At 55.7% G+C, this 23,024-nt stretch overlaps 10 protein-coding genes across 10 annotated transcripts; 7 read left to right on the top strand and 3 right to left on the bottom strand.

Annotated features, from left to right (window-relative positions):
- Window positions 1-152: 152 nt before the first annotated feature.
- Window positions 153-4,477, top strand: ACO1O0_000723 (ABC-2 type transporter-domain-containing protein; the record flags this gene model as incomplete). Its single annotated transcript, XM_083190220.1, has 11 exons — window positions 153-207; window positions 261-508; window positions 566-1,110; window positions 1,173-1,678; window positions 1,740-2,355; window positions 2,417-2,691; window positions 2,753-3,022; window positions 3,075-3,388; window positions 3,445-3,811; window positions 3,874-4,313; window positions 4,379-4,477. The coding sequence occupies 11 exons, from the start codon at window positions 153-155 to the stop codon at window positions 4,475-4,477; spliced, it is 3,735 nt and encodes a 1,244-aa protein (XP_083054079.1).
- Window positions 4,478-5,138: 661 nt separating this feature from the next.
- Window positions 5,139-6,126, top strand: ACO1O0_000722 (uncharacterized protein; the record flags this gene model as incomplete). Its single annotated transcript, XM_083190219.1, has 3 exons — window positions 5,139-5,288; window positions 5,564-5,957; window positions 5,999-6,126. The coding sequence occupies 3 exons, from the start codon at window positions 5,139-5,141 to the stop codon at window positions 6,124-6,126; spliced, it is 672 nt and encodes a 223-aa protein (XP_083054078.1).
- Window positions 6,127-7,577: 1,451 nt separating this feature from the next.
- Window positions 7,578-8,921, top strand: ACO1O0_000721 (uncharacterized protein; the record flags this gene model as incomplete). The annotated part of the gene is made up of 3 exons (XM_083190218.1): window positions 7,578-7,893; window positions 7,965-8,091; window positions 8,150-8,921. The coding sequence occupies 3 exons, from the start codon at window positions 7,578-7,580 to the stop codon at window positions 8,919-8,921; spliced, it is 1,215 nt and encodes a 404-aa protein (XP_083054077.1).
- Window positions 8,922-11,600: 2,679 nt separating this feature from the next.
- Window positions 11,601-13,357, top strand: MKK1 (kinase-like domain-containing protein; the record flags this gene model as incomplete). Its single annotated transcript, XM_083190217.1, has 4 exons — window positions 11,601-11,642; window positions 11,700-12,428; window positions 12,482-13,143; window positions 13,207-13,357. 4 exons carry the CDS (start codon window positions 11,601-11,603, stop codon window positions 13,355-13,357), a joined length of 1,584 nt encoding a protein of 527 aa, XP_083054076.1.
- A 309-nt stretch (window positions 13,358-13,666) lies between these two features.
- Window positions 13,667-15,976, bottom strand: PUS7 (pseudouridine synthase PUS7; the record flags this gene model as incomplete). The annotated part of the gene is made up of 3 exons (XM_083190216.1): window positions 13,667-15,667; window positions 15,725-15,812; window positions 15,879-15,976. 3 exons carry the CDS (start codon window positions 15,974-15,976, stop codon window positions 13,667-13,669), a joined length of 2,187 nt encoding a protein of 728 aa, XP_083054075.1.
- Window positions 15,977-16,472: 496 nt separating this feature from the next.
- On the bottom strand, window positions 16,473-16,917 carry ACO1O0_000718 (putative quinol monooxygenase; the record flags this gene model as incomplete). The annotated part of the gene is made up of 3 exons (XM_083190215.1): window positions 16,473-16,608; window positions 16,677-16,804; window positions 16,858-16,917. The coding sequence occupies 3 exons, from the start codon at window positions 16,915-16,917 to the stop codon at window positions 16,473-16,475; spliced, it is 324 nt and encodes a 107-aa protein (XP_083054074.1).
- A 999-nt stretch (window positions 16,918-17,916) lies between these two features.
- ACO1O0_000717 (PUA-like domain-containing protein) lies at window positions 17,917-19,361 on the top strand (the record flags this gene model as incomplete). Its single annotated transcript, XM_083190214.1, has 4 exons — window positions 17,917-17,999; window positions 18,082-18,576; window positions 18,692-18,916; window positions 18,980-19,361. The coding sequence occupies 4 exons, from the start codon at window positions 17,917-17,919 to the stop codon at window positions 19,359-19,361; spliced, it is 1,185 nt and encodes a 394-aa protein (XP_083054073.1).
- A 448-nt stretch (window positions 19,362-19,809) lies between these two features.
- Window positions 19,810-20,378, top strand: PIN4_1 (peptidylprolyl isomerase; the record flags this gene model as incomplete). The annotated part of the gene is made up of 4 exons (XM_083190213.1): window positions 19,810-19,926; window positions 19,990-20,092; window positions 20,156-20,292; window positions 20,361-20,378. 4 exons carry the CDS (start codon window positions 19,810-19,812, stop codon window positions 20,376-20,378), a joined length of 375 nt encoding a protein of 124 aa, XP_083054072.1.
- A 191-nt stretch (window positions 20,379-20,569) lies between these two features.
- Window positions 20,570-21,220, bottom strand: RPS12 (40S ribosomal protein eS12; the record flags this gene model as incomplete). Its single annotated transcript, XM_083190212.1, has 3 exons — window positions 20,570-20,694; window positions 20,750-21,065; window positions 21,218-21,220. The coding sequence occupies 3 exons, from the start codon at window positions 21,218-21,220 to the stop codon at window positions 20,570-20,572; spliced, it is 444 nt and encodes a 147-aa protein (XP_083054071.1).
- Window positions 21,221-21,892: 672 nt separating this feature from the next.
- RPS22 (40S ribosomal protein uS8) lies at window positions 21,893-22,570 on the top strand (the record flags this gene model as incomplete). The annotated part of the gene is made up of 3 exons (XM_083190211.1): window positions 21,893-22,025; window positions 22,248-22,317; window positions 22,381-22,570. The coding sequence occupies 3 exons, from the start codon at window positions 21,893-21,895 to the stop codon at window positions 22,568-22,570; spliced, it is 393 nt and encodes a 130-aa protein (XP_083054070.1).
- Between the last annotated feature and the right edge of the window lie 454 nt (window positions 22,571-23,024).

The following is a 23,024-nucleotide window of genomic DNA, read 5'->3' as shown; positions in this document are numbered from 1 at the left end:
TCGAAGAAACAAACGCATGTTGAAGACGGGGGCTGACAGGGCAGCTTCTGGTACTGGGCCGTCCGGGTTCAGGATGTACGTCTCTTCTGCGCGTCCTTGCCAATCATCGAGAGTCCTTCCAAGAGGTCACGGGCGACACTCGGTACGGGAGCATGGACCATATTGAGGCGAGAAGGTTCCGCCAGCAGATTGTCCTCAACACTGAAGGTGCGAGACTGGATATACTGACATGTTCGAGATTATGCTAACAAAGACCCGAGACGATATCCACTTCGCCACGTTGACCGTGAACCGAGCGATGAAGTTTGCCTTGAGAAACAAGATGCCCCGCGACAGACCCGAGAATATGGAGAAGAAACACCAATACATCGAAACCATGAGGGATAACATACTCGGATCACTGGGCATTGGACACACCAAGAAGACCCTGGTGGGAAACGAGTACATCCGTGGTGTCTCGGGAGGCGAGAGGAAGCGAGTGTCACTGGCCGAGGTCATGGCCAGTCAGGTTAGTAGGCACCATCCGACCGGGCTCGTTGCAAAACTGACGGAAATGCTATTACAGAGCCCTGTGCAGCTCTGGGACCAGCCAACGAGAGGCCTTGACTCCAAGACGGCTCTTGAGCTTGCGCGGACCATGCGAAGAGACGCTGACAATGGCAAGTCCGTCGTTGTGACCACATACCAGGCTGGCAATGGCATCTTCGACGAATTCGACAAGGTATTTGTCCTTGCCGAGGGCCGTGTCATCTACTACGGGCGTCGAGAGACATCCAAGGCCTACTTTGAAGCGTTGGGCTTCGTCTGCCCCAGAGGAGCAAACATCGCCGACTTCCTGACCTCGGTCACCGTCAAGACAGAGCGTGTCATTGCCCCGGGATTCGAGGGCCTGGTGCCAGACACGGCAGAGGAATTCGAGAGGGCGTACCAGGAGAGCAGCATCTGCCGCCAGATGGCAGAGGAGTTCCAGGATCCTTCCCAGCTCGAAGCTCAGGTGCAAGACTTGCGACTGGCGACGAAGCGAGAAAAGAGAATGCGAAGGCTGGGCAAGTTCCCACGGAGCGTGTACACGGCGGGTATGCGAGAGCAGGTTGCCAATGCCACGATACGGTATGTATACAGAAATACCCGGTGCCTTGCTTGTAGGTCTCTTGCTGACTCCTCTCTTGCAGTCAATTCCAGATTATGATGGGCGATCGAATCTCGCTGGGTGTCAAGGTCTCCTCTGCCATCATCCAGGCTCTGGTCTGTGGCAGCCTCTTCTACGACCTGCCTCACACCAGCGAGTCCATCTTCCTACGTCCAGGAGTCCTCTTCTTTCCCGTCCTCTACTTCCTCCTCGAATCCATGTCGGAGACGACGGCGTCCTTCATGGGGCGCCCCATCCTTGCTCGCCACAAGCGCTTCGGCTTCTACCGCCCGACGGCCTTCTGCATCGCCAACGCGCTGACTGACATTCCCGTGGTGCTTCTGCAGGTCACTTGCTTCTCGCTCATCCTCTACTTCATGAGCGGCCTGCAGATGGATGCGGGCCGCTTCTTCACCTTCTGGATCGTGGTCAATGCGAACACGCTGTGCTGCACCCAGCTGTTCAGGGCTGTTGGCGCCGTCTTCAGCAATTTCGGCACGGCCAGTCAGCTGTCTGGGCTGCTGTCAACCGTCTTATTCATCTACGGAGGTGAGTACATGAAGAAGAGTATGAAAGCGCTTCTCATAATCAGTCGTTAACCAACCTCTAGGCTACCTGATCCCCTTTAACAAGATGCACCCCTGGTTCCGGTGGATTTTCTACCTCAACCCGGGGGCATACGCGTTCGAATCTCTGATGGTCAATGAATTCCAAGGTCTGGAGCTCGAATGCGTTGCTCCCCAGTACGTTCCGTTTGGTACCGGGTACAACGAGACTGAGTTCAGGGGCTGTACCGTGCCTGGCAGCGATGGCTCGGGCATGATCCATGGGGTCGACTACATCCACCAGCAGTACGGGTATGCCGTCGGCCACCTGTGGAGGGGCTTCGGTGTCATTGTCGGGCTGTGGATATTCTTCCTGGGTGTCACCGCCCTGGGCTTCGAGCTGAAGAATAGCGATGGAGGATCGTCGGTTCTGCTCTTCAAGAGGAGCGTCCGTGAAAAGCGGGAGGTGGCGGACCCCGAGAAGGGATCGGACCAGGGCTCGGGCCTCTCTCCATCCATCTCAGCAGAGGGCACCCGGCAGTCTACATTCACCTGGCATGATCTCGACTATTTCGTCAAGTCGGAGGGATCGCAGAAGCAGCTGCTCAACAAGATCTTTGGCTATGTGCGGCCAGGGAACCTGACGGCCCTGATGGGCGCCTCTGGCGCGGGCAAGACGACGTGAGTATCAGAAGTAGCCGCTTCTTGTGTGCTTGTGTTCACGATGCTGACAACAACTTAGACTCTTGGATGTGCTCGCCCAGCGAAAGGATGCTGGGGAGATCTACGGCTCCATCCTGGTCGACGGGAAGCCCCAGGGGATCTCTTTCCAGAGGACCACGGGCTACTGTGAGCAGATGGACGTCCACGAGCCAACATCTACCGTTAAGGAGGCACTCGTCTTCTCTGCGCTCTTGCGGCAGCCGGAGAGCGTTTCCCGAAGCGACAAGCTGGACTATGTCGAGCGCATTATTGATCTGCTGGAGCTGGGGGACATCTGCGACGCGTTGATTGGAGGTGGGGACGCTCCCGATACCCTTATACTCTCACATTCCCATCATAGCTGACGCTCTCTCAGTTCCCGGTGCCGGCCTCAGTGTTGAGCAGAGGAAGCGCGTGACCCTTGGGGTTGAGCTCGTGGCCAAACCCACGCTGCTCTTCCTCGACGAGCCGACGTCTGGCCTCGACGGCCAGAGCGCGTACAACATTGTCCGCTTCCTGAGAAAGCTCGTGGACGGTGGTCAGGCGGTTCTCTGCACGATCCATCAGCCATCTGCGGTGCTCTTCGAAGCCTTTGACTCGGTTCTCCTGCTCGCCAAGGGGGGAAGGACTGCATATTTTGGACAAAGTTGGTAGGATGTCCTCATTGGCACAGAGCGATGGCTAACGACTCCCTACAGCTGGAAAGAATTCCGAAGCACTCTTGGACTATTTCGCCCGGAACGGAGCGCCTTGCCAAGAGGACGTCAACCCGGCAGAGCACATGGTTGAAGTTATCCAAGGCAACGGGGATAATCCCATCGACTGGGTCGATGTATGGAATCGTTCCCCCGAGCGCCAGAAGGCGTTGGATACGCTCCATCAGCTCAATAGCGACGCCATTTCATCCGCGGCCGACACCAACCCAGACAATGGCTCCAGCTTCGCAACATCCAAGTTCTTCCAGTGGAAGATGGTGCTGCACCGTCAGATGATCCAGCTATGGCGGTCTCCGGTATGTTCCCATCGCCTGACAGTTGATCCCGTACAAGCAAACTCACGGTTCTGTAGGACTATGTCTGGAACAAGATTAACCTGCACATATTTGCTGCCCTGTTTAGCGGCTTCACCTTCTGGATGATCGACAATGGGACATTCTCCCTCCAGCTGAGAATCTTTGCCATCTTCAACTTCATCTTTGTCGCCCCGGGGTGCATCAACCAGATGCAGCCCTTCTTTCTCCGGAACAGAGACTTGTTCGAGACCAGGGAGAAAAAGTCCAAGACGTACCACTGGGTAGCCTTCATCGGCGCGCAGACCGTCTCCGAGATCCCCTACCTGATCATCTGCGCGACGCTCTACTTCTGCTGCTGGTACTTTACCTGCGGATTCCCCGTCGACGCTCGGATATCGGGGCACATGTATCTCCAGATGATCTGTAAGTCGCCGGTTTCCCCCATGAGACTGTCATCTAGCCTGGAGCTGACCCCGATCCGCCAGTCTACGAGTTCCTTTACACGTCCATCGGCCAAGGCATCGCTGCGTACGCACCGAACGAGTACTTCGCCGCCGTCATGAACCCGCTGCTCATCGGAGCCGGGCTCGTCTCGTTTGCCGGCGTCGTCGTGCCCTACTCGCAGATGCAGCCCTTCTGGAAGTACTGGCTGTACTGGCTCGACCCCTTCCACTACCTCGTCGGCGGGCTGTTCGGCACCGTCGTGTGGGACGTGCAGGTCCAGTGCCGGCCGGACGAGTTCACAGTCTTTGACGTCCCCTCTGGCCAGACGTGCGGCGAGTACATGGCCGGCTTTCTGAGCAGCAACGCCGGCTACGTGGCCGACCCCTCGGATCGCGGGACCTGCAGCTACTGCGCGTATGCCACGGGGGCCGAGTACGCGCAGACGTTCAATCTGAAGGAAGAGTATTACGCATGGCGTGACGTAAGTGTCCCCGAGATTCGGTTGTTGAGGAAGTTGGTTACTTGAAAAGCTAACAATTGCTACAGACTGGCATCACGGCCCTGTTCTGCCTATCGTCATACGCGCTGGTCTTCTTGATGATGAAGCTGAGGAGCAAGAAGACCAAGAGCGCTAGGGCCGAGTGAGATTACCATCTCCGGGGATATCACTTGTTGTAAGCTGAGAGTTGTAGATGGTTTTGCCGTCTCTTTATAGTAGCGAGGATAGAGCACTTGATCTAGATTTTGGTATCCGTATTTGTGATTTATGTAACTAGAAAGGGGGGTACTAGTGGGATCAGGGAGGCAGGCGGTGATGCAATACGAGTACCTTATAAATACAGCGACTCGGTATTCCTACGCGGTCATTACAATGGTGATGCCAATTCTACCGCGACTGACCGCTCGCATCTAACTGTACGAGTACCTAGGAGGCCCCTGAGCATACCTATCCGAAACAAGGTATCCGTACTTCGTACGAAGTATCCGTACTAGGATCCCAAATGTAACCTCGAGCAAACGTGTCTGAGAGAATGATTGCATACCGCTTTACCCCTCTACAGATACCTAGGCATCGGAGAAGCAGGTGCCATGGGCCCTCTTCTTGAACTCGGTGACCGCGAGCCCATCACCTATAGCTCCGCCGCCAACAAGGACGGGAACCTAGTCAACAAGCTGGCACATGTTCCAGCGCTCAAGCAACTCTACCGAGACCTCTGGCGAGAAAAGGACGCCATCTGTTCTCTGGTCAAACACCACCTTGGGCTCGGCCATGGCGACGGCGTCTGTGTCGTGCTCCCTCACGACCATGCCCCATAAGCTTGCCGAGGAACAGTACCCGGGCACTGTTGACGAGAAGCTGGGCTGCGAGGTGGGAGCTTATGTGTGGATGAAGTGGAACTGCTCCGACGTTCGTATCCCACATCTCTACGGCTTTGGCTTCTCCGATCATCGCTGTGTGACCAAGTCTGACATGCCCTCGTTGCTATGATATGCATGCTGACAAAATTCGCCTTTGATCTTGCTAGTTTACCCATGAGGCACATTGTCCTTGGTATATTCGTCTCGTCCACATGTTTCGGCGCCATCTCGACAGTCTCCTACACCATCGCATGCTCACTGGCTACACTCGAACCCCGACTACCCACCGACTACCTACAGCCTACATTGCTTTGGGCAATATCCCACTTGCATATTAAGAGGGCAAATCGGAATGGCCCATATCTGCTCCAGCTTACTGACATGCACGCCAGCAACATATTTGTGGACGAGATGTGGAACGTCACTTGCTTGATCGACTTGGAATGGGTGTGCGCCCTGCCATCAGAGATGCTAGCCGTGCCGTACTGGCTAACTGGCTGTAAACTTGACGAGATCAAGGATGATCGTCTGGAGGAATTCGACGCCGTCCGACGCGAATTCGTTGATGGTGTCAAAGCCGAGGAACGCAAGATGGGAACCAGTCGCAGCCTATCGCCTTCTGTTTCCATGGATTCCATGGAAGAAATGTGGGATACTAAGGGAGTGTGGTTCTGGTATTGTGTCGAGTCTGTCAACGCCATGTACTACCTCGTGGCAGATCACCTCTGCCCCCAGTTCGGAGAAAGCCTGTTTTCAAAGGTTGAGGGTGTGCTCTCCAGTTTTGGTGCAAAAACTCCAAAGGTGCAGTTCAAGAGAAGATAGCCCAATTGGGGAAATATGAGGAGGACCTCCGACGCAAGTTCTGCCAGGACGAGCCGAAGGGTCTCGCGGACTCGGCCGGTTCGAAGTTGGAGTTTGGTATCGAGTCCCAATAAACCAGTCTCGCCTTTCCGCTATTATTTTTTGGTCCTTTGCCTTCTCGGCCCCCTCTTTCTCCCTTTCCTCTATCTCTCTCTGTTCCCTCGTCTTTTTTTCTCTCCCCTCTGTCCGCTTTCACGCGGCGGCCAGATGAGATGACTATGTCGGTGTTGGAGTTGACGTTGACTGAGACAGCTTCCTCAACGACGCCATCATAGTTCACAGAGTGGTCGTCACTCTTGCCCGCTCCGGTGTTGGCCATTGAATGATTTGATTACGATGAGCTTTGCGCGGAGTGTGTTGATGAATGGTCCTGTGTTCAAGACGCTAATGGAAGGGATCACTGGTTTGTTGAGGTATCTCGCCTGGTGGCTCACCATTCTTGTCTCCCCAGGCAGAGTTGGCAGCGGTTCCTTAGATGCCCAAGAACCTTATAATACCTGCCTAGAGCAGTTATACCTTGTACCAACCTACCTAAGTGCTGCTCCCACAGGACGTGGCTGGCCCTGTGCGGGGCATTGCTAATGAGGCATGTTTGTATCTGCAAAGGTGTCGCGTTCTCGTTGCCGCCAACCGTAGGCTTCTCGTCGACTGTTGCTTGGCGGGGATGTGGGTATCGCGCCGGATCATTGCCGCACGCCCTGAGATCTTTGCCGGGGCTTAATAACCCAACCCTGCTCAACAACGCAACTGCTTTGGCACCCAGTGTCAACACGTGTGCTGGAACCGAGATTAACATGGAGTTGTTGACATGTCCAAATCCGATGGGTCCCCATGCAGGGGAACTGTCCGCTATAGACTCACATAATAATGTCCGTACAGCCTTTACACGAAGGCAGGTGAAATTGATGCGACGGTTGCGTGTCGACAAAGTCATCGGATCAGATTGTGAGTAATATGTGTGGAGAAACAATCGGGTCAGGATTACGAATATGTGACTACAAGCCATCACACGATATAAGCGTATAAGCACTGAGTCACGGCGGAAATCGCGGCACGGTGATGCCCTGGTGATGTGGCCGGGGTCGGGATCGGAGTCGGTCTTTGCAGAATGCGGAGCTCCGAGTGGAGACTCGGGGATCGGAGGTTGGGGACAATACCGCCTACGGACGACGTCAAAACATGAGGTAGAAGGTGTAGAGGATACAGATATAGTCCATGAGATTATGGAGGCAGATAATTATATTCCAGAGTCTTGTGAGGTTTAGTCGCTGCTGGGTGAAAGAAGGGTTGCTGGAATTTCTCTGTTGGTAATAATACTCCTGCTCATATCAGTAACCGCCGCCGAAGATTCAAACAGACGTGCAACTCGGGGTCGGAGATAGGCCTGATCGGCGCTGTACCAGCGGCCGATGCTGACAAGTACAAAAGCATGAGCTGGGGAGGCCTGTGAAGACCTTTCTCCCATCATTCATCCAATACTCCGTACACTTCTTGATTCCATTATCAGTTATACAGCAGTTTCGCCATGGACCAGAACGCTTTACTAGCCGACAAGCTGGAATCATGGGCCAAGGCCCTCACAGAGACAGCCCAGAGCATCAGGGATAGCCCAGGCGAGGTGACTCGCGATGACCGCTCCCGCCTGTCGGACACCGCCCATGGCATCCTGCGCGCTACGCAGCAGCCCGGGGACCAGCTAGTAGACAGCTTCATTGGTGTGGTCCAGTTGACTGCGGTACGGCTTTTCATCAAGTGGAATGTCTTTGAGAAGATCCCTGAGCAGGGGAGTATCTCGTACGAGGAGCTCGCGGCCAAGGTCGGGGCCCACACATCTCTCATCAGTAAGTAGCTGTTCGGGAACGGTTGCCTCTGCAAATCATGTACGAGGCTCGTGCTGACGGAGATGCACCAGGGCGCTTCGCTTGGGCCCTTGTTGCCACAGGAGTGCTAGAGCAGGTCGAGCAAGACAAGGTTGCCCACACCGCAACATCGCAGGCGTGTGCATCAGCCAGCCCGCTCAGGGCCCTGGCCCAGATGAGGTGAGTTGACCAGCCCCACGCACTGTTGCCAGCTCGTCGATGCCAACCTCTGCCACAGTTTCGATGATCACATCACTGCACTCATCTCCATGCCCAGCTACTTTGACAAGTATGGCTTGCAAGAGCCAACGGGGAGATATGGGACTGTTTTCGCCTATTCGCTGGGTGACCCGGATCTCACCGTGTGGGAGCATCTGAACCGAAACAAAGAGAGGATGGCCAACTTCATGACCAGCATGGTAGCCATGGCCCAAAGAATGCCAGTTACCGGTTCGTATGATTTCAGCTGGGTTGCGGCCAGGGCCAAAGACAGCAACGAGAGGACGCTCATCGTCGACGTCGGTGGAGGCAAGGGACATGCGCTCGAGTTCATCTGCGAGACCACGCCAGGGATTCCGACATGCCGCTGTGCCGTCGAGGATTTGCCAGTGGTGGTGGACGCAGCCCGGAAGGAGGCCAAGGGTAGCCTCGCCGAGGCACAGTTTGTGTCTATGGATTTCCACAGCGAGCAGCCCATCAAGGGCGCTCTCGTGTACTATATTCGGCGCTGCCTGCACGACTATGACGACGAGGTTGCTGCCGACATGTTGAGTAAGATCCGGGAGGCTATGGCGCTAGACAGCAGGCTTCTGATTGTGGAGGAGCTCCTGAACAACCCCCCATCCGCATTTGGTTCAGCCACCGATATCATCATGGCGACCATCGGGGGCAAAGAGCGGACTCTCGAAGATTTCAGAGCAGTAGCTGCTCGAGCCGGACTTCGGGTCGTGGAGGCGCACCGCGCGGAGGGGTCCACTGTTGCTGCCATAGAATGTGTGCGGGAAGAGTAAACGGCGGAGAGACAGCGAGCGAGCTTGTCTTTGCTTTAGTTTGTACTACTACGGATAGCTGGCGTTAATAATCCCAACTCTGAACAATTCCACACCTGTTGCAACATCAGTCCAGTTGGTTGGGCACACGGCAAGAGGTACGAATACTTCCTCCATCTTGCTGTCAGCAACGAAAGCCTTGGGGGAGCTATAGATAGGTAGGCACTCGAGGCCACTTGTCCAAGACTAGCCACGAATTTGCAGTGAACAGCCTGTCAACTTGGACTCAATGGTGCATCTGTATTCCGTAATACTTCGTACCGTGCCTGTGGCAGAAGGCTCTCACTGTCGACGCGCCAATGCAAGGACGGTACGACGCTGTGTAAACGCGCGCTTGGACCGGCAGGACAAGGAAGTAGCTCAGGGCTTGGATTGGTGGATAGACGACAGGAACCTTGCAGGGGTCCCAATGGAGCATAGCGAGGTTCGGGGGCGTGAGGGGAGCGAGTGATAAGCCGACGGATAATGGTCCTGAATGCCAACGCTGCCTGGTCATTCCCCATAGAATTCGGGGAGAAATCCTTTCAAGTCAGTATCGATTATGATACCGAGATAGACGTGACGAGGGGAGTAGGCGGTATCTATTAACGCATGAGCCGTTTCGTCGGGAACATGGCGGTGGTGATCAGGAGCTTCAATGGCCAGGACAGAGCGTCGGGACGAGCCGCCCCAACAAGGTCAAGAGCGAAGTAGCGGGGTCATGGGTGGTGTCTGGTGTCGAGTACGAGTACAAAGTAACAACCGTACTACATAGTACGGGCAATATGTATTAGGTATTGCCAGCACTGGCAACTGGGGTGATCCGGCGGATGTGGACGGGGATGGACCATGGTGGCATGATCCCTGGACGGCCACCATTCCAGCCCTGGTGCCCTTGCGGGTTGCATGTCGGTAGACTCGGTACGGATACCACGCCGATGCGGTGGATTGTTGGGACTGCAGTCGATTGTCGATTGTCGATTGGCTGAACCGATTTGATGAATGGATGGAGGAGTTTTGGTTCCGGCATGGCATGGGCGGCGACGGGACTGCGGCAAAGGCAGGACAAGAGGAAGATGGCGTGGGAGGGATGAGGGGTTGAAGGGGTTCAGGTTGGGCGTTGGAGCTGACAGCCAACATCAGCCAACAACTGCCAACAACTGCCAACACCTGCCAACATCTGCCAAATCTGCCTCGGTAGGGCAGGCAAGAGCCACTCATGGGCCAGAACAGGGAGCTGCGGTGCTGCGACTGCCGTCACCAGGTCCATATGGGTTGGGCCGCCCAGCCTGCAACAAGTGGCTTCGGCCATCAATTTCCAATCCCGTTTCCTCATTCGAGCGCTGTTTGATAAACGGCCAAGATGAGGGCTCTTTGGTTCCTGGCTATCGATGAGCCTCTTATTACCATTACGAGCAGTATTGCAAATATTGTATTAGCGCCCGCCGGCATCGTCCCGGTCGGCGGTCACAGCCCGGCGGGCGGCATGCCCGGGGCGGCATCCGTCCATAATAATTTCATATTCCATAGATCCATTCATTGATGGGCATGGATGGGCATGGATGACCTACCTGATGGATCCATGATCCATGGGTGTTTCACGGTGGAGCTCTCAGGTGGCTAGCCGCTAAAAAGCCGCCAACGTCCAAGGCGCCTCACCACTGCTGCACTGCAGCAGGCTACTAGCACTGGCACACTGTACAGCGGGCTCACTGGCTGACAGTTACGGACAGTGGCTGTAGCAGCCCGTGCAGCGTGCACGGCAGCGAGCTCCCCTCACTGTTCCAGCTCCACCGCCTCCCCACACCACCCACCTGCATCTCGCGTCGTCACCAACTCATCCAACCATCCTCGGCCTCTGTCCCTCCCCTCCCGCCACTTGGTCCCCTCCGGCTTCACCAGTCGACTGCCCCAAGCAAGCCAAGGTGCGTGCCTGTCTCCTGCGGTCACCTGCCCAGAATCCCATCACTCCCATTTTGCCTCCTCGCACTGGGCTCTGCACACCCGCAGGGAACCCCTTCCCATCTCGCTTCCTCGCCATCGCTCTCTCTTGCTGGTGCCGCGCCTGACCTCAACTTACTAACCCGTACCTCGCCTTAGGAGTTCTCCTCCATCATTTCCGACTCTCGACGCTCGCTCACTGGCTTGTCTGTACATCTGTACATTTGTACATCTGCAGCATCTGCACTGTCTTCTAGCTTGTCAAGTCTCCAGTCCTACAGCAAGCGACCACCTTTTTGTGCCCAACGTCATATCCATCTCGCACCGTACATGCTCTGCCCGCGACATTCCGTTTCATCGACAAACACATCTTGAACGAGACAAAGCAGTTATCTTGAACGACTATTCTTCCCCATTCGCTCGATTCCCTTGACCAAAAAGAATACCCGCTTGGATCTACCCATCGGACGTCCTGCCTTTCACGACTCCAAGGCATCTGTCCGATTTCTGCATTACCTACGCTACATAATCCGGATGGGATCTCCTTCCATCCAACCCATTGACCTGCAACCGAGCACGTTGTAAAGTCTTTTCTATACTGTCCGTTGCTCGAGAGCTCTAGACTCTCAGCAGCGGCCAGCCTGTACCACCACAGGAGGATTACTGCCCAGGCGGCATCTTCTGTTGCTCGAATCCGCAGAAGGCCGTTGACTTTTCAACATGGCCGACCCATCGGCCTCTCAGCCCCAGAGCATTCAGCCGGTACGTGCCTTGCCAGTCTCCAGAGTGGTTCACCTGCTGACTTATGTCGAACAACAGTCATCAGGCGCAGCTCCTGTCCCTCAATTGCCCTCCGCTCCCCCGTCTCTTCGTCCTGCCATCGGAGGCGGCCGTCCCGGCGGGGCCCGCACACCGAGACTTCCCAGTTTAGCTATCCCTCCTTCTCCCAACGTCAAGCCAGTGGGCAACCCCGTCAACAATGTCACCCAGGAGCCGGTCAGGGCCTCTAGGCCGCCGCTACCAGCTCTGCACCTGGCCACCCCCATGGGCAGCCAAGTGATCCCACAAGAACAACCTCCCAGGCCGCTTGGCGGTGCTCAACCAGGTCAATCGGCTGGTGCCGGGAGCGAGAGCAGCGCCGCTCACTCGAGGTCGGGAAGCTTCGGGCCGCTGGACGGCCGTGCCAGTAACCCAACCTCAGCTGGGTCCCAGTATTCGGCCCTCTCGTTTGCTTCTCAGTATGGCATCGGGGTTCCCAGAACACATGGCACCCCTGACCCGATATCCGCTGTTGGTTCCATGTATTCGGAGAGGAGTGAGGGCGGTGTGGCCATGGAGCGGGACGGGAGTCTTCAGGGCCTGGAGGCGTTCGACAAACTGAGCCTCGAAAAGGCGAGAACTGGAGACGTCGATGACCTGGATGATGAAGGCTGGAGGATTGCCAGTATGGAGAAGAGGATCGAGCAGCTGGGCAGCCTCGGTGAGGGCGCTGGAGGTGCAGTCACCAAGGCCAAGCTCAGGGGGAAGAATACGGTCTTTGCTCTCAAGGTAGCCATCTTTCTGACCCGTGTACAACTGGAACCTCTGTTAACATGATCAAGGTCATCACAACTAACCCAGATCCCGACGTCAAGAGGCAAATTATCCGAGAGCTTGGCTTCAACAAGCAGTGTGCTTCTGAGCACATCTGCCGCTACTACGGGGCCTTCGTTGACCCGTCCACGGCAACCATCTCCATCGCCATGGAGTTCTGTGAGGGCGGATCCCTCGACAGTATCTACAAGGAAGTCAAGCGTTTGGGTGGCCGGACTGGAGAGAAGGTGCTCGGCAAGATCGCCGAAGGTGTCCTCGGTGGCCTGACATATCTCAACAGCCGTCGAATTATCCACCGAGACATCAAGCCGTCCAACATTCTCCTCTGCCGCAATGGCGCCGTTAAGCTCTGCGACTTTGGCGTCTCTGGAGACTTTGGAACCAAGGGCGAGGCCAACACATTTATTGGAACCAGCTATTATATGGCTCCTGAACGGATCACCGGCCAAAAATACACAATCACCTCCGATGTGTGGTCGACAGGTGTGACGCTTCTCGAGGTGGCACAGCATCGGTTTCCCTTCCCCGCTGATGGCACCGAGATGCAGCCCAAGGCAGGTCTCATCGACCTCCTGACCTACATTGTGCAGCAGCCGGTGCCACAGCTCAAGGATGAGCCGGAGATGGATATCTACTGGAGCGACAACTTCAAGTACTTTATCGAGAGCTGGTACGTTTCTTTCTTTCCTTCTTAAAATCTAGCACCAGTTCACCGGCGACTAACCTATCCCAGCCTTCAAAAGCAGTTTGACCGCAGAGCCACACCGTGGAGGATGATGGAACACCCGTGGATGGTGGAGATGCGCTCCAAGAGGGTCAACATGGTCAAGTACCTGTCCTTCGTCTGGGGGTGGGATGAGGAGAAGGCTGCCGGCGGCTCGTGAGCGACTGCCCATCTTTTGGAAATACCTAAGCATGTTGATGAACGGATATTACGCTGGCTTCGAAGAATGACGAGCAGAATTTCGGTTTCATGGTTCAGGAGTACTGGGGAACATACATACTGTGGCATCTTCTCACGGATCATGGCGTGTTACTGGACATGGCTGTTTAAAATGTTCAACGCTGTTTACTTTTTATATGGTGAATAGGTATATCACGATCTAGGAATCGATTTACACGTGGACATCCAAACACACTGCAGATGACAGCTTTTGCGACGTACAGCCTCTCCTCCCTCAGCTTCCCCTATTCTATTGCTCGCTCGTATTAGTCTCCGGGGGGTCTCCCATCAGCTCCCTCAGGGTGATGGTCGCGTATGCACTGCTGCCGAGTTGGAACCTGACAACGACGGCAATCTTCTTCTGCGAATCGTCCGTCTTCGCCGCCTCCTGGCCGTTCTTCTTCTCCTCCTGCCCCTCGGGCTGGGTGGCTCCCTCTGTCTCATTGTTCTTCTTCTTCTCCTCCACCGCACCATCGGCCAGCTCACCCTCGCTCTTGACCTTCTTGCTCGCCGGCCCGTCATCGCCGCTCTCCCGGCCACGCTTGCCCCTGCCGCTCTTGGAGGCGCGGATGAGATCCAGGTCGGTCGGGTGCATCTGCTCTGTGTCGTCGGCGTACGTCTTGACCTCGACGCTCGGCGTGCCGAGGAAGTGGTTCATGACGCGGCGGTACCGGCCGGGCAGGCTGAACTCGCGGCGAATTCGGCGCATCTTGTAGGGGTCGAGGGAGCCGTTCTCCGGGCGCGACATGAACTCGGCGTAGAAGGCGCCAATGTCGTTGTCCGGGTACGTGACCTCGTAGCCCGGGGTGGGTAGGACAATGTCGCGGATGGTGTAGCAGCCGCTGGCGGCCTCCTCCTCGGTGAGGGGGCGGGCGTGGACCTTGGTCTCGGCGTCCTCGGCGTCGTTGGGGTTGATGATCTCGTCGCCGTCCTCGTCCACGTCCGGCTCGGCGGTCTCGGCTTCGGCGATGACGAGGTCTCCCTTGATGACCTTCTCGCCGTACAGCTCCCAGCGGCGGCTGGCGGCGTGGTTCCAGACGTAGGACTGGTAGGCGTGGAGGTACATGGACCGCAGGCCGCGGGTGATGTGGATGAGGGCGCCGACATAATCCTTCCTGGACTGGGTACCGGCACGGGTCAGGTGGCGCAGGATGCACACCTCGGCGCCGAATCTCCGGGGGATGACCTGCGCGGCGCGATTGGGGTCCTTGTCCGTCCGGAGGAGCATGCAGGCTTGGTGACGCGCGATCTCGTCCCTGTACGACGTCTCCTTGGGCAGATCGCCCTTCTCGCCCCGCTCCGCAATCTCGGGATCATAGTGGAGGATGGCGTTGACGGCCTCCTCGTACTTCTCGCCCAGGATAAGCTTGCCGACCTCGTGGGTTCCTATCTCGTGGGTTCCGAATCTCTGGTGGCCAAAGTAGTTGATCCAGCCGTGCTCGGCCAGGTGGCTCATGGCAGATTGCGTGTTCTCTCTCAGAATGTTCACCTGCTCCTCCAGGGGCTTGGAGTTTGCCTCACCAGCCAACTTGCAGTTCTTGATGGTGATGACGAACTCATTGCCCTGGAGCTGGCCCAGCCGTATAGGCTCCTGCGCATACTCGTAGTCTCCGGTGACGACGCCGCGCAGCTTCCCATTGATGCCGGCCATGTTTCTAGACCGTATGTGGCGGACGGAGCAACGCTGGACAGTGGATGCGCGGCGGTCCTTGGTGCCGGAGTAGCCAATCATCTGCGGCTTCACACGCAGCATGCGGGCGACCTGGTTGACGGCATCGAGTGTGTCGCGGTTGTCCTTGAAAAGGGTAAAGTAGAGGTATTCGCCGGCGGGCTTCTCCTCGCGGCGGTTGTTGCGCCCACCGCGGCCGCGCTGCTTGGGCCTCGGCGGGACTAGAGTGGCGACGATGGCACCAGAGTCGTCGGTGCTGGTGTCGATCTTGGAGTTGAAGATGCGACGGACCTCGTGGTGGATCTGGCCACGCTTTGACCTGTCGTCTGTGGGTGCCGCCGTGGCCTTCTTCTTGAGCGACTCGGGGTCACTTGACGTCTTGAACATGTCGACGACGTCTTGGGCGAATTGTTCGCCAGCGAGGTTTGTGAGGGACGCCATGTCCTCGGGTGAGATGTCTAGGGTCTCGCTGGGAGCCTCTTTGGCTGGAGCCTCCTTGGCGGCGGCATTTGAAGGCTGCTCCTCATCCTGAGGCTTATCACCCTGGGTAGCCTCCTCTTTGGTGGTTTCTTCGGAGTTGGCCTACTCAGGCCTGTCAGTAATGGTTCCGGCGCATAGTGTATGAGTGCCGCTGCTCACCGGCTTCTCATCGTTACCCATTCCTATAGTGCGCAGGTGAACGACTTTCCCATCCTGGGTTATCTCGTTGACTTGGAAGTCAGTGAACCTGAGTTTCCCTGTCAGCGACATGCAGCCCCTTCAGTCGATCAGTCAGACCAAGGTGCACACTCACCTCACGCGGAGTTCACCGGTCCATGCTGAGGCGAGGGGCGTGGTTCTCTGAGTAATGCCGATATCCCTGGCGCGCGAAGCGCTTCCCCTGTTGTCCATCTTGTCGTCCAATTGCGAATCGCGGGACCGGTGTCGTTTTTGTCGGCGGCGCGAGGTGGAAGATCGATCGCGACGCTGAAAATTGAGGAAAAAATACCTTGGGCTAGCAGAGGTGGTGGTGGTAGTCGTGGTAGCAGCAGTAGCAGCAGCCGCAGTAGCTCTGTTCCACAAATCTCGGCGTGGACCAAGTGAGCGGGCTATCAAATACATGAGCCGACAGAACCCAAAGAGTAAGCAAGTATTAATTGATTCATGGGTGAGTGATCTTGAAAATCAATTGCTGTGAGATGAACATAAATCAGTCCTAACTGCTCCTCCAAGTCCTTCCCAGCAGTCAAGTCTGGCGCGGCAGAATCACCAAATCAGCCCACTACAGAAGGCGGTGAGCAACATTCACATCGCCATCCCTTCCTCCTCATGGTTGGTTTCTAAGATTCATCATCGCATTCATGGGTTGAATTTACTCGAATTCTATCCTTTGACGACCGTCTACACCCTACAGCCTCGCCGTGATCCCCGCTCCCTTGGTAGTCATGATGACCTGCGTGTCCACCAAATCTCCCATGACCTTCAGCAGCCCAAGAACCGGCGGCACCTTCATATGTTTTTCCATCCCCTCCTTACCCGTGTACCTAATTAAGTCAGCCACCTAGATGTTCATCATCGGTCTACCAGTACTGAGTACCGAGTAATAACCTACCCCTCGAGGACGACAAACTGCTCCTTGCCGTTCAGCTCCTTGATGCCCTTGTGCATCTCGTAGCGGTACACATAGCTCCGCTCATGCTGCTGCACATAGTCCACGCACTTCTGGAACAGCTCGAGGAACTAACACCGTCAAGTTTTTGGTTCATATTCCTCTCCATGTATCGCCAGCTCACCTGTGCGCCTTTCTCCGGGCTCTTCGGGGTGATGACGACTGTCAGCTCGACGGGTGCCATGATGCTTGCAATGCGGGGCGTCTCTTTGCTCCGCAAACCAAAGGTGATATGGCGGCTTTGTTCGAGTAGAAATACGAGGCGGGTACGGAGGATAGATATAGGAATGTATCCATGAGCCCACCACGACGTAACAATCTCAGTGGACGGTTGTATTTATTCATGGCCCACCTACGACTCTACCACTCCGGAAAATGATTACCATTGCTCTACGCGAACCCATACTACGAGGTTACTCCTCACCGACCGGAACCTGCCACCGTCAACGTCACATGGCAAGTTGACGTTTCCAAATACGATGGTAGTAGGAATGAGCGCTATGCCCATCATCACCACTATTTACCGCTCACTAGAGCTGTCAACTTGCCGCTTCTAGGCTGTCAAGGACACGTCTATGTAGCTTGCCGAGGTCCGTCCTAGTGACTCTTGGCCCAAGACCGCCACTTTGACCTTCACCACTGAGCGCCTCCGGCTCGCGTTTGCACATCATTCTCCTATCCCACTCAAATGAGAGGACACAGGCAAAGGCAACTCGTCTAGCCTCACCTCGCTTCGCCAAGGCTCTGCAGTAAATAGCTAGGTAGCTCCAAGAGCACTTGAGACCTATCTTCTCTGCTGTCATGAGCAGTCACTCGCTCACGCCACGGGAGCAACACGCCATCTCATTGTCTAGAATGCAAACAGCCATGCCAGGATTCCTGCATATTTTCCACCCACTGGCAGCTATGACGGCAAAGTTCAGAATACCTAGGGGCGACTGTCAAACGATGGCCAGGGCGCCCTGGTGTCCTGTAGACCTTATGCCTATGGTTTACTCAACCCATCTACTCATCGCCGGCCTCAAGCGAAGCCAGAGACTAAGTCATTACTATTGAGCAGCGACTAGCCTATATGACAGCTAGCCGGTGTAGGATTCAAGGGCAACCCACACCGCTAACAATATCACTGCCCGATGGAGTCCAGCTTGGATAAGCAAGCACCCAGTTCAAGGAAAAGGCTGTCATGGGCCCGATACCACTCGAGACCAAACGCGGAATTGCCCAAACCAGCGACCAACAGCCATATCCCTCAAAGCGAGGCTTCAGGTGGGTTTTCCCCGGCCAGCCCGAGCAGGTGGAGGATACTCGGCTGACTCGGTAGAGACCGTCGTCTCACACTCAAGTCTAGAAGCCAACCCCCTACTTACCCACCTCCTCCCGATGATCCGGTGCTACAGAATCTCTGCGACGACGTTCGGAGTAGCCTGGGTGAGGAGAAGGAACTAGGGGCCAGACGCGATGAGCTGATGCAAATCCTCGTGAATGCCGTCAATAGCGAGTGTGACGGGGTGCCGACTATTTCCCTGGACAAAGTCAACAACGCACATCTCGATAAGCTTCTCTACGACATGCTAGATGCGTCGAATCGCCCAGATTCCATACCTGCACAGTTTCGTGCCGATCTCTGTGTTGCCGAGAGCCTACAGAGGCGGTGGAGGTTACTTTTTGGCGATGCCTACTCTGGCCTCGATGATGAGAGGTGCGCCCGTTTGACAGCACCCGGCGGTAGACTGGAGAACATGGTCTTCAATGAAGCCGCCCGTAACAACCACGAGTGGTGGCAAGCCAAGAAGAGCGAAAATCTCTCGGAATGCGAGGGGGACGCCACCTTCATAGAGGGACAGTAAGTCATGGCAAGTTCAAGCCTATTGATAGAGGAGCCCAAGCTGATGCGGTCGCCACAGCTGGTGGGTGAACCTTGCCTGTGCTCACCGAGATGGGATTCTATGCAGCTCCAGTGATGTCCTGTCCAAGGGCGAGTACGATATCCCCACGCTACCGCTGCTTGACGGCTGCGAGATAGCCAACTGGCCCGAGGGCAACATCAAGTACACGAGGGAGGGAACTGCGGCGGATATGTGGTTGCCGCTCTTGACCCACGTTGGGAAACGTGTCCGGGTTCTTCGAGGCCACCTGCTTCAGAGTCCATTTGCTCCCAAGGCAGGAATCCGCTACGATGGGCAGTAGGTGCTCCATGATTCCTGTATTTTTGCCCCTCCGGCGTCCGCTGATTTCTCGGCATTTAGATACACCCTCCTCCAGTACGGCCAGAAGAGAAACGCGCAATCCGGCGTCTATGAGCTCTATCTAGCCCTGGAGCGCCTCGAGGGGCAGACTCCGATGCACAGGATCACCATCACACCGCGGCCATCAGAGGTTGACGACTGGTATCTCGTCGAGAAACTCGAGGGTGAGATGGTCAAGGAGCGGTGCGGGGAGGACCGATTCCTGGAGTGGAAGGTGATCAAGGCGGAGGAGAGGGTAGTCAAGGAGGAGTTTGTGCGCATCGTCGACTCCGAGTCCGCGGCGGCCATCAAGGAGTTTCTGGGTCGGAGTCGGAGGGATGGCAAGGACACCAAGGGGCTCGAGAGGTATCGAAAGCTCAGTGACCTGGTATGGGAGCGGTGATTTGCCCCTATAAGAAGAGGCTTCACTTCCAAAAAGGTATTTTTGTGATGGGCGGGGGAAAAGGATGGGAGACAGCAGGGATAACCATATGGCTGACTAGAAACTTCAAGCTGAATAAAATGTCACCGGGCAGCCGCATAGCCAAAGATCCCAGCAGTATATCTCAAGGGACATCACTAACGAGACATCTGCACGCTTGTTTTGAGGCGCGACAGGTGCAGGTGCCTGCCTTCCAGACGGCATTGACTGTTTTCAGGGAGCAGGGACCCTTTGAGGGGTCCAGGCAAGGCGGGGGCATCACCAGCATCTGAGCGTCCCCCACCAGCGCTGGTGACCAGCACCTAATATTACCCTAACCCAGGCAATCCGTCTCACCACAGCCACAGCCACCTCAACAACCCGAATCGGACACACGTACTGCCCCAAACAGGTCAGCTCTGCCCCAAAGATGCCCAAGAACGACAAGAAGGGCGGTGGTGCAAAGGGGAAGGGCGGGGCAGGGGGCGATAAGGAAGCTGGTGGCAAGGCAAAGGGCGCGCAATCTATCAACGTCCGTCACATTTTGGTATGCAGCTCATCTGCACCCTCGCGTCCGCGCGAGCACTTGAGCTAACACCAGCCTCGGTAGTGCGAAAAGCATGCTAAGAAGGAAGAGGCTATGGCGAAGTTGAACGAGGGCGTCAAGTTTGATGAGGTTGCCCGCAACTATTCCGAGGACAAGGCGCGGCAAGGTAAGCTCCCTGGGGCAGCTGGGACAGGATACTATTACGGTGGTTGCTCACCAATCTCTCTAGGTGGGGCGTTGGGGTGGAAAACCAAAGGGAGCTTGGATCCCAAGTTTGAGGAGGTGGCCTTTGCTCTAGAGCCGAGTTCTACCAGCAGTCCCAAGATTGCTGAGGTGAAGACGGGATTCGGCTACCATATCATCATGGTCCGTCTAACACAAGCAAGCCCATTACCCAGCCCTTGGCACTTCGCTAACATCCAGTCCGTACGTAGGTCGAAGGGCGTAAATAGTCACATATATGCCACGGGAACAATAGACTGTCCGAGTTGGAAAACATTTTTTTTTATTCCCTTCCACGTGTGGATGGTCGGCCAATTGAGGTTGTGGCACCGGAGCACCAGACCTGAGCCGGTTCCAGAGAGCCTGTAAACCAAGACTGCGCCTCTAATTTTATCCCTTCACTTCAACGCCGTCCGAACATTTATTGCTCGGTCTGGAAGTAGTTGAGGAGGATAGAGCGCTCCTGCGACTCCTCACCCCAGTCCTTGACGACGACGCAAGAGCAGTTGACGACCTTGCGGGCGTTACCCTCACGGTCGAGAACGCCTGCAGATGATGTTAGTAAATTGGGCCTGGAAATAGCAATCTTCTCATCACGTACAGAGACCGGCCCACTCGCCGAGCTGCTTGCCATCGGGGACCTTGATCAGGGGGATCTTGTGCTCGGAGCACAGGGCGATGACGAGCTTCTTGTAGGCCTCCTCCTCGCAGTTCTCGTTGAGGACACACATGTGAGCCTGGCGGCGGTCGAGGGCCTTGGAAGCCTCACGGAGACCGCGGGCGAGACCATCGTGGATCAGAGCCAGCTTCAGAACGCCCTTGAGAGCGTCCAGAACGGACATCTGGCCCTTGGGGGCATCTCCGGACACCTCAACCTCGTCGACGGCGACCTCGGGAGTGTTGTCTTCTACGTCCGACTATTCAATCCAGCATTGTCAGCCTCGCATTCTCGTTTGGGCCTGGGCGGTGTCTCCAATGTGCGCAATCGGGGGGCCGGAGGACCGGCGGCGGGCGCAAGGCTTCGGAAACGATGCGTTTTAAGGGCAGGGCCGGAGATGTGAGGACTCACCATCTTGTTTTGTTCTCTTGTCGGGCGATCCTCGAAGATTCAAATGTTTTTTATGAAGAAGGAAATGGGGGACGGGTGGTATCGTGCGTGGGTTGGATCTAGATAGGTTCCAGGTCGCTATCGGCCGCTTGGCCAAAAATGCAGGCGAACCGAGTGCGCACAATCTTTAGGGCAATTTTACGTGCACGGGCCACCAGGGCACACCAACTTTTGTGTGCGGACCCACTTTCTCCCTCACGCCCCCGACGACGATACTTTTTCCGACCCTCACGACTCCCCCAATCCCATCAATCCATCACCGATCACACGGATCATTCTAGAGGTATGTATGTTATTTTTCGCTGATAGCGAGTCGGATCCGGGTAGGATGATGCCTTTCATTATGGCGGGGGAGAGCAATCTCGGGACGCGCCTCCCGTGAGCGAAACCCTCAACAACCTCGACGGAATTTTTCAACTCCACGCAGAGGCACGAGGCGGACACGGCGGCCATGCCGGCGCGCTCTCGAGATACGCTCCTCCCCTTCAGCATTGGGCGGCAGAACCCTCCTCGACCGATCGCTGAGGGCACTCTCCTTGCTCACGGCCTAGAGAGGCTAACCTGGAATTTCCGTTTTGGCAGATACCTCATTTCCCTCTCCCGACTTGAGAATCTCCAACCCAACAAACCGCCAAAATGGTCCGCACTTCGGTTCTCCACGATGCCCTCAACTCCATCAACAATGCCGAGAAGTCTGGCAAGCGTCAGGTCCTGATCCGCCCCAGCTCCAAGGTCATCACCAAGTTCCTCCAGGTCATGCAGCGCCACGGTACGTCCAACCTTTGGTCTTTTTACCCATTCACATGGATGGGAACACAATACACACCCATTCGGCATGATAACTAGGGCGACGGTCGATACTGCTCCACGGCTTCTGCCCCTATAAATTGCCGATATATTAAACTGCGGAGATCTTACACGTTTCTCTGATTTTCTTTAACCATGACGTTTAACGTTTAGTCTTACGCAACATATCTAACATATTAAATAGGCTACATCGGAGCGTTCGAGGAGGTCGATGACCATCGCTCTGGCAAGATTGTCGTTGAGCTGAACGGCCGGTATGTTCTCCCGTTGTCAAATCATCAGAAATGACTTTATACTGATTTTTGCGCAACTTGTAGTCTCAACAAGACTGGTGTCATCTCCCCCCGTTACAACGTCCGCCTGGCCGATCTCGAGAAGTGGGTCGTCAAGCTGCTGCCCGCCCGTCAGTTCGGCTATGTCATCCTGACCACCTCCGCTGGCATCATGGACCACGAGGAGGCCCGCCGCAAGCACGTCGCTGGCAAGATCATTGGCTTCTTCTACTAGACGAGCGTATGCTCCTGGAAAATAAAAGTTGATTAAGCGGGTAATCTCGGCGTTCAGAGGGTCACCGTTTCTCTACGGAAGATACCATTGCAGTCTGTGATAGTCGCAAATCTTGAAGAAGGCATGATGCTGAGCCGTTGGCACCAAGTTTATCCAGGCTTTGTTGCCACATCCGATGATGTCTGTCATGAGAATTGATGCTACGTGTACGAAATCGACCAGTGTTTCAACCTGCGTAGAGCCCAGCAAGCGTCACAAAACAATAATACCTGTTAGTCTGAACCAAGATCTGTCATACCGTAAACCTTCAGCAAAGTGGCAGGGGGGTGGGTGCATTGGAGGAGCCGATCCTTGCCAAGAGCCCGTAGTCGAGTCAACGCCGCCAAGCCTGCAGCAACCTCCAACAAAACACCAAAGAAAACAATACCACTTCAATGCGACAATCCAAAGAAAT

The sequence above is a fragment of the Amphichorda felina genome, assembly GCF_050947745.1.
Source record: "Amphichorda felina strain 45539 chromosome Unknown scaffold_1, whole genome shotgun sequence".
In the NCBI taxonomy this organism is placed as follows: domain Eukaryota; kingdom Fungi; phylum Ascomycota; class Sordariomycetes; order Hypocreales; family Bionectriaceae; genus Amphichorda; species Amphichorda felina.
Note: the sequence above shows the minus strand (reverse complement) of the source record. Positions and strands in the feature narration are given on the sequence as shown.